General features: G+C 34.0%; 1 protein-coding gene across 1 annotated transcript; it reads left to right on the plus strand.

Annotated features, from left to right (window-relative positions):
- The first annotated feature begins 3,474 nt into the window (after nucleotides 1-3,474).
- On the plus strand, nucleotides 3,475-13,646 carry LOC144442594 (leukocyte surface antigen CD53-like). Its single transcript, XM_078131976.1, has 2 exons — nucleotides 3,475-3,586; nucleotides 12,386-13,646. The coding sequence occupies exon 2, from the start codon at nucleotides 12,576-12,578 to the stop codon at nucleotides 13,392-13,394; it is 819 nt and encodes a 272-aa protein (XP_077988102.1). The 5' UTR covers nucleotides 3,475-3,586; nucleotides 12,386-12,575; the 3' UTR covers nucleotides 13,395-13,646.
- The last annotated feature ends 3,655 nt before the right edge of the window (nucleotides 13,647-17,301 follow it).

Genomic DNA, 17,301 nt, shown 5'->3' on the forward strand with positions numbered 1-17,301 from the left:
TACATTAACAGTTTATTAAAAGAAAATTAAAATTTGACTGTTTTTGTTTTTCATTTTACTAACTTGTGAGCAACTGTTGTTTGTAGCTGTTGTTGTTGTTGTTGTTGTTGTTGTTGTTGTTGTTGTTGTTGTTATTGAAAAAGGAAGACGAACATTTTAAAATCTTATTTTCCCATGTTTGAAAAGTCATGATGTCAATTTATTTTCGGGTACCCCCCCCCCCCTACAACCCATAACATTTTTTCAGGTACCCCCCCCCCCCACACACACACACACTATCCATATATTTTCAAGTCCCCCCCCTAAAATCTCCCGAACCCCCCCCCCCCCCAACAAGTTTTTGTGAAAGCAGCCTTAAGACAGCTTTTGATAGTGTTTGGCATTTAGGATTTTTCTACAAATTATCAAAACAAGGTTTCAGTAGTAAATTATTGAATATCATCAAGTGTATTTATGATAATATTCAGTCTTGTATCAAACTCTCAACTGGTTATACTGATTTCTTTTCTTCTCGTATTGGTACAAACAAGGTTGTATTCTAAGTCCCACACTGTTCAACCTATTCATTAATGATTTGCCAATGTTACTTCACAGAAATGTATCAATCCTCCCTTTTTGATGGATAAGAAATTATCGATCCTTATGTTCGCTGATGATATTGTACTGTTGTCAACTTCTTGTCATGGTTTACAACATTCACTCAGATTACTTGAATCCTTTTGCAACAAATGGCAACTAACAGTGAGTCTTAAAAAGACAAAAGTTATGGTGTTCAATGCTAATTTTAAACCACTTAAATATAGTTTCTTTATTTATAATGAAAGAGTGGATATTGTTGCATCAAACACTTATTTAGGTATTTCATTAACCCCTTCAGGAAATTTCAAAAATAGTGGTTTTGAAGAATAAAGCTTTGAGAGCTCTGTTTGCTTACACTAACGTACTGAATACACATAATGGAGCTTCAGTTGATGTTAAATTGCATCTCTTTGACTCTTTGGTCAAACCAATATTATTATATGGATCTGAAGTTTGGGGTGCCTACATATTCCGAAGAGTTGATGTTGGCAAATTCAATGAATACTTTCTTATTAAAGCCTGTGATGAATGATATTGAATCAACACACATAAAAGCATGCAGATATATGCTTGGAGTTAACAAAACATCATGTATTCATGCATGTTGAGGTGAATTGGGTCGTTTCCATTATTAATTACTGTTATTGAAAATGCTGTCAAATATTGGTTTCGGTTAAAACAAGTTAAAAAGGCATCTTTATTTGATTATGCATACAAATTAGAAATGAGGTTGCATGAAAAACACCAGTCCATATATCTTGATTTTGTTCATTCAGTATTTTCATTTTGTAACTGTTCCCATTATATAGTTGGTGAGAATTGTAAATTGTCTACTATATTAAAGAAAGTTAAAGATTCTTTGAAATCAAAATTTATTGACATGTGGAAGCAATCTGTGGCAAGTAACAACAAACTTCATGTTTATTCAAAAAATTCATATGTAGATGGATTAGGATTTCACTTGGACGTCGTTAGTCACCAATCATATATTTTCTTTCTTGCAAGTATATAGCTTTGTTAGTTCAGATGTTCTTGGATGTTTGTAGGGAAGGTAAAACAAGTCAGGAAAGAAGGCAATTTAAGAATTTTTGGAAAATTAGAAGATGGGTGAAGTTATGGGGAAGAAAAAATAAATGTTGTATTCTATATTGTCATAATTTGTGCAAGAAATCAGTGTGTTGTAGCTATAATTCAATGCGACGAACGATACACTACTTAAATACGATACGTTTCTTTTTTTAGGTGCTATAGTGCGCCCTCTTTTGCCGAGATGATATTTGCATACAAGTTACCCATAATGCAAATGAAAACACTTTGCTGCCATTTAAGACGAAATGTTCTTATTTTTCGAAAAGAAATAAGCCAAAAGATTACTTTCGTTACAGTTGGAATATATTATTTCCCAACAGTGTGTTTGTTAGATTTCTTATAAGAAAATGGAATTTAGTTTGCTGCCAAAACAAACCGTCTGTTGGGCCCATACCCTACATCGCAACAATTTTTTTTTACTTCTGTCAGTTGGAACAATTTTTTTCTCAAGGCATTACGAGATCATTTTTTTTCCTCCTTCACCTGCCAACAATTTGTTCCCCCGAAATCAAATGGTTCTCCCCTTATGCGAATCGTGTTTAATACTGTCGTTATTAACAGCGATCGGCGCTAGCAGTGTGGCGTAAAGTTTACACAGTAGAGCCTGTCTCCATATGGTCGAACGATGTACAAGCTGTAAAGCATGAAGAAAGGAAAGCAGATTCAAGTCGTTGCAAAGATTTGACACTGGTTTCGTTTAAGGATTCTTTTACATACTGTATACTCTGGAAATATACTTGCATGGACTGGGGGTGGGGTAAGGTAAGTCTTCTTCTCCGGCATGCAAAGAGACAGCCGTGAAACCTGGGCTTACCATAATGCTGGTAACTAAAGAATTAGTTCATGCACTGTGGTCAAATATTACCAATAAATCGACTATTTAGTCGTGGCTACAAAAGTCCCAGTTTGGATGACCAAAAATCCCGAAATCACAAGTTCAACGTAATTTCAAGGTTTCTCCTTACGTACCATGCCCCGTTGACGTCGCAATCAAATATTGCCGCGTTTGTAAGGTGGGAGGCCTTGAAATTACACTTCGAACGGGAAACGTTTCAATTTCGACACTTTTTGTGATCTTACCAGCGACTTCTGTCGTCAAACCATGGATGTATTTAGGGGAGAAGGATTATGAATACATGTATTGTACTTATTTAGACAGTTGCCGACGAGAAGTGTAATTCACAGACAAGTAAGGAATTGTACATACATACATACATACATACATACATACATACATACATACATACATACATACATACATACATACATACATACATACATACATAGCGTTAGTTTTGATTTACATCGTCTCTATGTAGTTATCCTCTTACTACAATACTTGATGATGTAAAGTTTAGATAACACATAGTTTACTTAGTATCCCCTAGCCCAGACTGTAGCCCATTTTATAGAGATGGGCACTACAGGTTCTATAGCGGAGTGGGATGAAGTCATGACAAGTGTTGCTTGCAGACTAGCTCGTACTAATGGATTAAGTCGCGACTCGATTCTGAAATACTGTATGTCCTTTCTCCGGGACATTGTCAGAATCGAGTCCCGTATTCCATCTGCAAGCGGGAAGCGATGATATGATGAAATTGTCATATTATATTTCGTCTTCCTTGCAATATTGCACCGTACTATTAGTGATATATACATAGCCGTTTTGATCACATTCCTTCAATAGCAAAGACTCTGTTCTTATATCCCATTGTATATCATTGACAGTTGTTTGCTTGTTGCTAGGCAATGAAGGTCCAAATATTGTTTCATATTCAAATTACTTCTTGTTAATACGAAGTGACCTATAAAACAACCATTTCACGTTCCCACCGTTTGTTGCCGTTTAGCATTCACATACATATGAAATGTTGTTAAATTCAGTCGCTGAGTATTACTGATCCTAACACTGGCACAGGTAAGTTCACTGAGGCTGTTTTGGTTCCACTCGCCATATCATCCATCACAGTACATGACCGTACTTATGAAAATACATTATGTGTACAGTTACGACTTACATGTAATACCTCTGGATGTATTCGCTGCGGGGTTTCGACAAGTCCTGTCGTCTATAACTTATAAGACATAAGTGTGGTAAAGTTATAGACTACACACACACACACACACACACACACACACACACACACACACACACACACACACACACTCAGAGAGTGTGGTAAATTTAGCAGTTAGATTTTCTGACAAATAACATTTGAAGCATATATTTTTATTTTCGTTTTATCAATATTCTTACCTCACTGGTTTATTTTGTTGTTTATTCCTGTATATGTTTTTTTACTCGTCTTTTTAGTAGTGTACGTATCTTAATTTTCTCTTAGTGCTGCAATCTTAGTGAGCCCCTGATACAAAAGGGATGCAATAAATAAATAAATATATATATACATACATACATACATACATACATACATACATACACATACATACATACATACATACATACATACATACATATATATATACACACATACATACATACATACATACATACATACATACATACATACATACATACACACATACACACATACATACACACATACACACATATATACATACATGCATACATACATACATACATACATACATACATACATACATACATACATACATACATACACACACACACATACATACATACATACATACATACATACATACATACATATATATATATATATACACACACACATACATACATACATACATACATACATACATTAATGCATACATACATTACATACATACATACATACATACATACATACACATACATACATACATACATACATACATACATATATATATACACACACACATACATACATACATACATACATACATACATACATACATACATACATACATACATACATACATACATACATACATTAATGCATACATACATTACATACATACATACATACATACATACATACACATACATACATACATACATACATACATATATATATACACACATACATACATACATACATACATACATACATACATACATACATACATACATACATACATTAATGCATACATACATACATACATACATACATACATACATACATACATACATACACACACACACACATACATACATACATACATACATACATACATACATACATACATACATACATTAATGCATACATACATACACATACATACATACATATATACAAACATACATACATACATACATACACATACATACACATACATACACACATACATACATACATACATACATACATACATACATACATACACATACACACATACACATCTTGCCTTGGTATTCTTTACCTGTCAAAGACACAGTCACTTGTGAACTAATATTCTATTCCAGGATGTAATATTCTAATCTAGGATGATCATAATACAAAATAATGATGTTATTAGGTATTTACCCACGAAATAGTATTTTTGTATGTGTATCTGTAATGTTCATTTGTGCTTTTGGGTAAATAAATAAACACTAAATTTAAGATTTTCAAAACACACTGTTGCTGGTGATTGTTCCAGAATATACTTTGGAACAATCACCAGCAACGGTAAATTTCACCTTTTTTTAAATGAATTTTAAGAAGTTTGTTCTTGGCCCTTTTGAAATAATGAAAGACATTTGGGGTTCACCATCTTGTTTTCAATACAATCAACCATTTTTTTTTCACTTTGCCAGAGGGTAATAATACAGTAGTCAACGGCCATATTGGTTTCCAAAATGGCTTAAACAATGTTATGGTGATGCCTGATTTTCCCCTTCATTTGAACTGAGAATGGGTTTGAGTTTTTTGAACATATTAAGTAACAGAAAATTTTATAGAAATAGTTTATGTATGTTTTATGTTAAGACAAAGGGATAAATATTGTAAAATTATTAGCTACCTTGAGCTCTGCTCTGACCAGGGTGATAAAAAATGTATTGATTTTATGGCATCATAAACATCATATCTTTGTCAGGTTTATTGTAAATTTATAACAACTGACCTCATGTATAGGTGGATGAGTATGTGGTCAGATGGATACAGTTTATAGGACAAATTATTTATGGGTGAATAAAACACACTAGAAATGCATACATGTACATTTATTTACATCAAAAGAATGGTAGAAAATCTATTATACACCATATATGGTAGATATAACCTATTGCGGTCTGAGATTCTCTGATGTAACGAATCATACATATATGTGATGTAGTACTTTTGTATGTAAACAGATTAAGATGTGTCAATCTGATTACATGGTATGGCATAGCTCAGTAAACAGAGACATGTCAGAGTCACAGTGTATATTACCAGGACTAGTATAAAATACATTATACATTCATTCCCAGGCTTGATAAAAGTGGTAGTCAGGCTGCCAACATGGTATCAATGTATACCCATCTGAAGGATTACTAGATGATAAAAGTGACTAGCAAGTTGCTATAATTTATTTTGGGTGTCTTGTGTACAATAACAAATCATTTTTTACACCCTTTTATTTTTATTATCATTTTTTTAAAAACAATTTATTGTGCCACAAACAAGGTTTTGGTATGGTATTGTTACACATTGGTTTTTCAAGAAGAAAGACAGCAGAATAGAATGGTTTTTAGTACACTGAACTGATAAGGTTCAGTAGTGCTATAGGCATTGCTAAATGTCTGTCCCTGTGTGTGTGTGTGTGTGTGTGTGTGTGTGTGTGTGTGTGTGTGTGTGTGTGTGTGTGTGTGTGTGTGTGTGTGTGTGTGTGTGTAAAAGTCAAAAGCTGCTGGACCGATTGCTTTGATATTTGGTGGTCATGTTACTTTGGGTGTCTAGTTAGGAAATTGTTCAAATGAAAATGATCACATAAGAGCTATGCATTTTGGGTAAAAAAATGTGATTTTTGGTCAAAAATTTATCTCAAAAAGTATGTGATCAATATTTTGACACAATTGGCCCTAGCAACCATGACCACGCCCATAGCAACAACCAAATGGCAGTATATTTTGGTCAAATAACATCATCTGGTAGGCAAGTGAGTAAACAATCAAAAAATGTATGCAGATATCCCTAGCAACCATGACCACGCCCATAGCAACAGCCAAACGGTGGTGAATTTCACAAAGATAACAGGGATTAATAGAAAAGTGAATAAACATTCATTAAATGTATGTAAATGTGCCTAGCAACAAGACCACACCCATAGCAACAGCCAAATGATCACATACATTGCAAAGATAACAACAGGGATTAATAGACAAATGAATAAACATTCAAAAAATGTATGCAAATATACCCAGCAACAAGACCACACCCATAGCAACAGCCAAATGATCGCATATATTACAAAGATTGGTTGGATAGGCAACAATTTATCGCATGGCCATAACGTACACTTTATCACATGGTCATAATGTACACTTTATCACGTGGCCATAATATACACTTTATCGCATGGCCACAACATACAATTTATTGCATGGCCATACCGTACACTTTATCACGTGGCTATAATGTACACTTTATCGCATGGCCATAACGTACAATTTATCACGTGGCCATACCATACACTTTATCAAGTGGCTATAATGTACACTTTATTGCATGGCCATACCGTACACTTTATTACATGGCCATAACGTACACTTTATCACGTGGCCATAACGTACAATTTATCGCATGGCCATAACGTATACTTTATCATGTGACCATAATGTACACTTTATCACGTGGCCATAATGTACAATTTATCGCATGGCCATAACGTATACTTTATCATGTGACCATAATGTACACTTTATCACGTGGCCATTGGTACAAGTAGCTAATAGAACCATTCACTTGATAATTAAATTGTGCCTATTTTCGGAGTGTTCAAATTTGGTAATTAGGATATAAGTGCACGCTATGTCAGTCAAGGTGATGTTCTTGTTCAAACTCATTATATCAGATTAGTTACTCATTTGATACCTCCATATATCAGATTAGTTACTCATTTGATACCTCCATATATCAGATTGGTTACTCATTTGATACCTCCATATATCAGATTGGTTACTCATTTGATACCTCCATATATCAGATTAGTTACTCATTTGATACCTCCATACATCAGATTAGTTACTCATTTGATACCTCCATATATCAGATTAGTTACTCATTTGATACCTCCATATATCAGATTAGTTACTCATTTGATACCTCCATATATCAGATTAGTTACTCATTTGATACCTCCATATATCAGATTAGTTACTCATTTGATACCTCCATATATCAGATTAGTTACTCATTTGATACCTCCATATATCAGATTAGTTACTCATTTGATACCTCCATATATCAGATTAGTTACTCATTTGATACCTCCATATATCAGATTAGTTATTCATTTGATACCTCCATATATCAGATTAGTTACTCATTTGATACCTCCATATATCAGATTAGTTATTCATTTGATACCTCCATATATCAGATTAGTTACTCATTTGATACCTCCATATATCAGATTAGTTACTCATTTGATACCTCCATATATCAGATTAGTTACTCATTTGATACCTCCATATATCAGATTAGTTACTCATTTGATACCTCCATATATCAGATTAGTTACTCATTTGATACCTCCATATATCAGATTAGTTACTCATTTGATACCTCCATATATCAGATTAGTTACTCATTTGATACCTCCATATATCAGATTAGTTACTCATTTGATACCTCCATATATCAGATTAGTTACTCATTTGACACCTCCATATATCAGATTAGTTACTCATTTGACACCTCCATATATCAGATTAGTTACTCATTTGACACCTCCATATATCAGATTAGTTACTCATTTGGTACCTCCATATATCAGATTAGTTACTCATTTGGTACCTCCATATATCAGATTAGTTACTCATTTGGTACCTCCATATATCAGATTAGTTACTCATTTGATACCTCCATATATCAGATTAGTTACTCATTTGATACCTCCATATATCAGATTAGTTACTCATTTGATACCTCCATATATCAGATTAGTTACTCATTTGATACCTCCATATATCAGATTAGTTACTCATTTGATACCTCCATATATCAGATTAGTTACTCATTTGATACCTCCATATATCAGATTAGTTACTCATTTGATACCTCCATATATCAGATTAGTTACTCATTTGATACCTCCATATATCAGATTAGTTACTCATTTGATACCTCCATATATCAGATTAGTTACTCATTTGATACCTCCATATATCAGATTAGTTACTCATTTGATACCTCCATATATCAGATTAGTTACTCATTTGATACCTCCATATATCAGATTAGTTACCCATTTGGTACCTCCATATATCAGATTAGTTACCCATTTGATACCTCCATATATCAGATTAGTTACTCATTTGATACCTCCATATATCAGATTAGTTACTCATTTGATACCTCCATATATCAGATTAGTTACTCATTTGATACCTCCATATATCAGATTAGTTACTCATTTGATACTTCCATATATCAGATTAGTTACTCATTTGATACCTCCATATATCAGATTAGTTACTCATTTGATACCTCCATATATCAGATTAGTTACTCATTTGATACCTCCATATATCAGATTAGTTACTCATTTGGTACCTCCATATATCAGATTAGTTACTCATTTGATACCTCCATATATCATTTTAGTTACTCATTTGATACCTCCATATATCATTTTAGTTACTCATTTGATACCTCCATATATCAGATTAGTTACTCATTTGATACCTCCATATATCAGATTAGTTACTCATTTGATACCTCCATATATCAGATTAGTTACTCATTTGATATCTCCATATATCAGATTAGTTACTCATTTGATACCTCCATATATCAGATTAGTTACTCATTTGATACTTCCATATATCAGATTAGTTACTCATTTGGTACCTCCATATATCAGATTAGTTACTCATTTGATACCTCCATATATCAGATTAGTTACTCATTTGATACCTCCATATATCAGATTAGTTACTCATTTGATACCTCCATATATCAGATTAGTTACTCATTTGATACCTCCATATATCAGATTAGTTACTCATTTGATACCTCCATATATCAGATTAGTTACTCATTTGATACCTCCATATATCAGATTAGTTACTCATTTGATACCTCCATATATCAGATTAGTTACTCATTTGATACCTCCATATATCAGATTAGTTACTCATTTGATACCTCCATATATCATTTTAGTTACTCATTTGATACCTCCATATATCATTTTAGTTACTCATTTGATACCTCCATATATCAGATTAGTTACTCATTTGATACCTCCATATATCAGATTAGTTACTCATTTGATACCTCCATATATCAGATTAGTTACTCATTTGATACCTCCATACATCAGATTAGTTACTCATTTGATACCTCCATACATCAGATTAGTTACTCATTTGATACCTCCATATATCAGATTAGTTACTCATTTGATACCTCCATATATCAGATTAGTTACTCATTTGATACCTCCATATATCAGATTAGTTACTCATTTGATACCTCCATATATCAGATTAGTTACTCATTTGATACCTCCATATATCAGATTAGTTACTCATTTGATACCTCCATATATCAGATTAGTTACTCATTTGATACCTCCATATATCAGATTAGTTATTCATTTGATACCTCCATATATCAGATTAGTTACCCATTTGATACCTCCATATATCAGATTAGTTATTCATTTGATACCTCCATATATCAGATTAGTTATTCATTTGATACCTCCATATATCAGATTAGTTACTCATTTGATACCTCCATATATCAGATTAGTTACTCATTTGATACCTCCATATATCAGATTAGTTACTCATTTGATACCTCCATATATCAGATTAGTTACTCATTTGATACCTCCATATATCAGATTAGTTACTCATTTGATACCTCTATATATCAGATTAATTACTCATTTGATACCTTCATATATCAGATTAGTTACTCATTTGATACCTCCATATATCAGATTAGTTACTCATTTGATACCTCCATATATCAGATTAGTTACTCATTTGGTACCTCCATATATCAGATTAGTTACTCATTTGATACCTCCATATATCAGATTAGTTACTCATTTGGTACCTCCATATATCAGATTAGTTACTCATTTGGTACCTCCATATATCAGATTAGTTACTCATTTGATACCTCCATATATCAGATTAGTTACTCATTTGATACCTCCATATATCAGATTAGTTACTCATTTGATACCTCCATATATCAGATTAGTTACTCATTTGATACCTCCATATATCAGATTAGTTACTCATTTGATACCTCCATATATCAGATTAGTTACTCATTTGATACCTCCATATATCAGATTAGTTACTCATTTGATACTTCCATATATCAGATTAGTTACTCATTTGGTACCTCCATATATCAGATTAGTTACTCATTTGATACCTCCATATATCAGATTAGTTACTCATTTGATACCTCCATATATCAGATTAGTTACTCATTTGATACCTCCATATATCAGATTAGTTACTCATTTGATACCTCCATATATCAGATTAGTTACTCATTTGATACCTCCATATATCAGATTAGTTACTCATTTGATACCTCCATATATCAGATTAGTTACTCATTTGATACCTCCATATATCAGATTAGTTACTCATTTGGTACCTCCATATATCAGATTAGTTACTCATTTGATACCTCCATATATCAGATTAGTTACTCATTTGGTACCTCCATATATCAGATTAGTTACTCATTTGATACCTCCATATATCAGATTAGTTACTCATTTGATACCTCCATATATCAGATTAGTTACTCATTTGATACCTCCATATATCAGATTAGTTACTCATTTGATACCTCCATATATCAGATTAGTTACTCATTTGATACCTCCATATATCAGATTAGTTACTCATTTGATACCTCCATATATCAGATTAGTTACTCATTTGATACCTCCATATATCAGATTAGTTACTCATTTGATACCTCCATATATCAGTGTGCTCGCTTCAATCGTAGTCAAATTTATTCCTGCACTTATGTAATAAATAAAAACTCACTTTTGTCACCAAATATCAGAGTCGTTATAGTTTCATTAGTGTGGTCATTGTGTTGTTAATTATTGATTAGATTAGTTGTGATATCATTTGGATTTTTACATGTAATGAATGAAGAAACTTTGCTATGTTATGACAAAGTGGAACAACATAGACCAAGTCCATGTTTGTGTAAAAAGTATGTTTTTGTACAAATCATTGCCTGTACATATGGATATCGTTGTTTACTTGTGATTACCCAGTTAGTGTACAAATCATTGCCTGTATATATGGATATCGTTGTTTACTTGTGATTACCCACTTAGTGTACAAATCATTGCCTGTACATACAATAAACTGTTTACACATAATTTTATTTGTTTGTTTGTTTGTCTAATTAATCAATTTAATGATATATATTTTTTGCACTGAACTTGGTCAATATTCTTACACGTAACATGGTAAAGTTGTTTTATCTAATATCCAATGAGACGACAAATTTTCGACATCATCCAACACCAAAGGAATGGTGCTAAGCTAGGAAAGAAATGACTAACAGAACAAGAACTTATTTCTTCCTTTTCTTATCTTTTATAGATACAAGATTTGGCTACCTTATAGAGAGACCTACATTCAGTGTATCAACATTGAAATGAGTGCAACTAGTCTTACACTGACTTGGATCACATGAATATCACTGGTTTGGTGTAATTTGACGTCAATTTGACAGATTGTGACTTTCCAACTATGTCATCATTTGAATATTTATGACATCACATCATCCAAAATGTCAGAAGAAGATTTAAAAGATACATTAAAGTCATTGGATGAAGAATTTGAGAGCCGCAATGACATCAAATCAATGCCAATTTTACAGAAAAAGTGTCACCTCAAGGGAATCATCTTAGCCCAAATTGGTGTTTTCCTGTTGTGTGGAATACTACTTATTGTGTTTGGCATATGGATAATAGTAGACCATTCATCATGCAATAGTGTGTCTGCAGTTAGCTTATATTTGCCATGCGTTTTAACAATCATTGCAGGTGTGTTTGTATGTGTTGTATCATGTGCTGATACACTTATTTTACATTCTTCAAGGACAAGAGATTTAAGGTGGTTTGTTGGAGCACTGACTCTGTCTGTTCTTCTTGGACTCTCTGCTGTTATTACCAGTGCTGTCAAGACATCCAAGTTAACAGATGGCGGGACTCTGTACCTTGACATGCTATCAGCAATGCAATCATATGAACTGGATGAAGACATAACTCGCTGTTGGGACATTTTACAACCTGAGAAACAATGTTGTGGCACCAATAATTTTACAGACTGGTTACAATTGTCAAACATAATCACATTCCCGTCTTCTTGTCAATGTGATTTGTATCCGTACAATGCAAGGTGTGTCACCATAAACAATTCAACGCATACATACAGTGACGGTTGCCATGACAAACTTGCCAGTTCATTAAAATATTATTTTGGCATCGTGGAACTTGTGAACTGTGTAATAATTGTATTGGAAGTTACTGTGGCTATAGTTTCCCTGTGTAGTGGATGCCGTATATTCCGACATAGCGTAGTAGCAACATACGTAGTAGAGACATGACATTATTACATGTATATATTGTACTATTGCATAATACTATAGTGATGGGATAGCCAGTATCCTAACACAACTTGACTCTAACTTAGCATAGTTCATACCCACTGTCAAATAACGGCTATGGAAACAGACATTCTAGAGATGTCATCTAGGTGTATGTTTCTATGGTTACAGTCATGATCTCAAAAGTTTTAAGGCGTGACAAATGTTTTGTTGTCTGTCACCATTTTTTTACATAGTGTACTTTTATTTCAATTTACCATTATGATAATAAACAAATAACAAGAAGGTGTGCTTGCAAAGTAGATACTGGGATTTAATAAAAAGACATTATTTTTGTGTATAGCTACTATATTGATGTAGTGAGAGATGACACTATACATCCATCTTATTTGCATACAAATTGCTTTCGATTTCTAAGAGTACATGTGTGTCAAATTTCAAACATCTCATGTTAATACCTTCCAAGTTAAACTTTTGACCAATTTTGATGTTTTTTTTATATAAGTCCAGCTGTCTACTATAATTATAACTATATTTTTGTAAAGTTTCATCATAAACTTCATCAGGTCTTTGCATCTTACGTCACTGGGTATTGTAGCAAGTTAGCCATTTGATATAACTGGGTATTGTAGCAAGTTAGCCATTTGGTATAACTGGGTATTGTAGCAAGTTAGCCATTTAGTATAACTGGGTATTGTAGCAAGTTAGCCATTTGGCATAGCTGGGTATTGTAGCAAGTTAGCCATTTGGCATAGTTGGGTATTGTAGCAAGTTAGCCATTTGGCATAGCTGGGTATTGTAGCAAGTTAGCCATTTGGCATAGCTGGGTATTGTAGCAAGTTAGCCATTTGGCATAACTGGGTATTGTAGCAAGTTAGCCATTTGGCATAACTGGGTATTGTAGTCACTTGGCCAACTGGCATAACTGGGTATTGTAGTCACTTGGCCAGATGATAAACATGAACACTACCCAGGGAAACACATTCCAATGTAGCTAACATGTACATAAGACGAAATGCATAGAGGTATATCTAAACAAGAAATCTTTAATTACCATAAATATACAGCAATACACTTACTGAATGTTTTTACAGTTGAAATACTTTGTACGTTGTCGGTTGCGTGTGTGCACAAATAACGCCATGCTGTTTGTTGATATTCAATGCGTACATGTATGCCCATGACAAGTAAGACACAATCTGATTGGCTGTGTGGCTCACTGAGTAGAAATTTGTTTGCATGGGCACCACTTCAGATGTAGAGGAGGCGATCAGGCTAAAAAATGTAAACATGTACCACGAAGGTCAATTCAGGCAAAATAACGAAGGTAAAATAGCAATGAACGATTAGCCGACATCTACATCAGATTTTAATCAGATTGGGTCGGTCTATGGAAGAACCATGTGAGGGTTGTGGGTCGGCCTGTGTAAGAACCATGTAGGGTTGGGGGTCGGTCTATGAAAGAACCATGTAGGGTTGGGGGTCGGTCTATGAAAGAACCATGTAGGGTTGGGGGTCGGTCTATGAAAGAACCATGTAGGGTTGGGGGTCGGTCTATGAAAGAACCATGTAGGGTTGGGGGTCGGTCTGTGTAAGAACCATGTAGGGTTGGGGGTCGGTCTATGAAAGAACCATGTGAGGGTTGGGGGTTGGTCTGTGTAAGAACCATGTAGGGTTGGGGGTCGGTCTATGAAAGAACCATGTGAGGGTTGGGGGTCGGTCTGTGTAAGAACCGTGTAGGGTTGGGTTGGTCTATGAAAGAACCATGTGAGGGTTGGGGGTCGGTCTGTGTAAGAACCATGTAGGGTTGGGTTGGTCTATGAAAGAACCATGTAGGGTTGGGGGTCGGTCTATGAAAGAACCATGTGAGGGTTGGGGGTCAGTCTATGTAAGAACCATGTAGGGTTGGGTTGGTCTATGAAAGAACCATGTAGGGTTGGGTCGGTCTGTGTAAGAACCATGTGAGGGTTGGGGGTCGGTCTGTGTAAGAACCATGTAGGGTTGGGGGTCGGTCTATGTAAGAACCATGTAGGGTTGGGTTGGTCTATGAAAGAACCATGTGAGGGTTGGGTCGGTCTGTGTAAGAACCATGTGAGGGTTGGGGGTCGGTCTGTGTAAGAACCATGTGAGGGTTGGGGGTCGGTCTATGAAAGAACCATGTAGGGTTGGGGGTCGGTCTATGAAAGAACCATGTAGGGTTGGGGGTCGGTCTATGAAAGAACCATGTAGGGTTGGGGGTCGGTCTATGAAAGAACCATGTAGGGTTGGGGGTCGGTCTACGAAAGAACCATGTAGGGTTGGGGGTCGGTCTATGAAAGAACCATGTAGGGTTGGGGGTCGGTCTATGAAAGAACTATGTAGGGTTGGGGGTCGGTCTATGAAAGAACCATGTAGGGTTGGGGGTCGGTCTATGAAAGAATCAACAAAAGTTTACAATGCCTTTATATTTCATGCAATGGCATGCTCCTTTAAGAAACAACTCCTAGAAGCCAATCAGTTAAAATCATAGGAATCATTTATTTCTATTCAATAAAGCTTTAATAAAAAAGAAAATTGGAGCCAGGTGTTTAACTTAGCCAGTACATATATCAGAGTTTAAATTACTTCAATTAGTTTCATCTGTATTGATGATTAGTTGGTATGAGATTCTTTATCCTGAAAGTGAACAAATTGCCATATAGTCAGTGCAGGTGTTCAGTGCAATATTAGAGGTGTCCTGTGTAGTAGTAGAGGTGTTCAGTGCAATATTAGAGGTGTACTGTGTAGTAGTAGAGGTGTCCTGTGTAGTAGTAGAATGTGTCCTGTGTAGTAATAGAGGTGTATGAATATTGCCTAATGATTCAAAGAAACAATAGGATGGGCAGACATTTTAAATATGCTAAGTGAAATTGCAACATAATATGCTAATGTACCTTAAATCATGTATCTATGTGAAATTGTAACATAATATGCTAATGTACCATAAATCATGTATCTATGTGAAATATTAACATAATATGCTAAATGTACCGTAAATCATGTATCTATGTGAAATTGTAACATAATATGCTAATGTACCTTAAATAATGTATCTATGTGAAATTGTAACATAATATGCTAATGTACCGTAAATCATGTATCTATGTGAAATTGTAACATATTATGCTAATGTACCTTAAATAATGTATCTATGTGAAATTGTAACATAATATGCTAATGTACCGTAAATCATGTATCTATGTGAAATTGTAACATATTATGCTAATGTACCATAAATCATGTATCTATGTGAAATTGTAACATATTATGCTAATGTACCTTAAATAATGTATCTATGTGAAATTGTAACATATTATGCTAATGTACCTTAAGCCATGTATCTATGTGAAATTGTAACATAATATGCTAAATGTACCTTAAATCATGTATCTATGTGAAATTGTAACATAATATGCTAAATGTACCTTAAATCATGTATCTATGTGAAATTATAACAAAATATGCTAAATGTACCTTAAATCATGTATCTATGTGAAATTATAACAAAATATGCTAAATGTACCATAAATCATGTATCTATGTGAAATTATAACATAATATGCTAAATGTACCATAAATCATGTATCTATGTGAAATTATAACATAATATGCTAAATGTACCGTAAATCATGTATCTATGTGAAATTATAACATAATATGCTAAATGTACCGTAAATCATGTATCTATGTGAAATTATAACATAATATGCTAAATGTACCTTAATGTATAGATTTAGGATCAGCCACGACATTGTGACAGTGACAATATGCTGTAATTAGAGAACACTCTGGTAACCGGTCACATGACTAGCAAAGTGTCTCATTGCCAATACATCTCATTACGTGCTTCATGATTTGATAATGTTGAAGACTTTCAGTAACATCAGTC

The sequence above is a fragment of the Glandiceps talaboti genome, chromosome 11 (assembly GCF_964340395.1).
Source record: "Glandiceps talaboti chromosome 11, keGlaTala1.1, whole genome shotgun sequence".
Lineage (NCBI taxonomy): Eukaryota > Metazoa > Hemichordata > Enteropneusta > Spengelidae > Glandiceps > Glandiceps talaboti.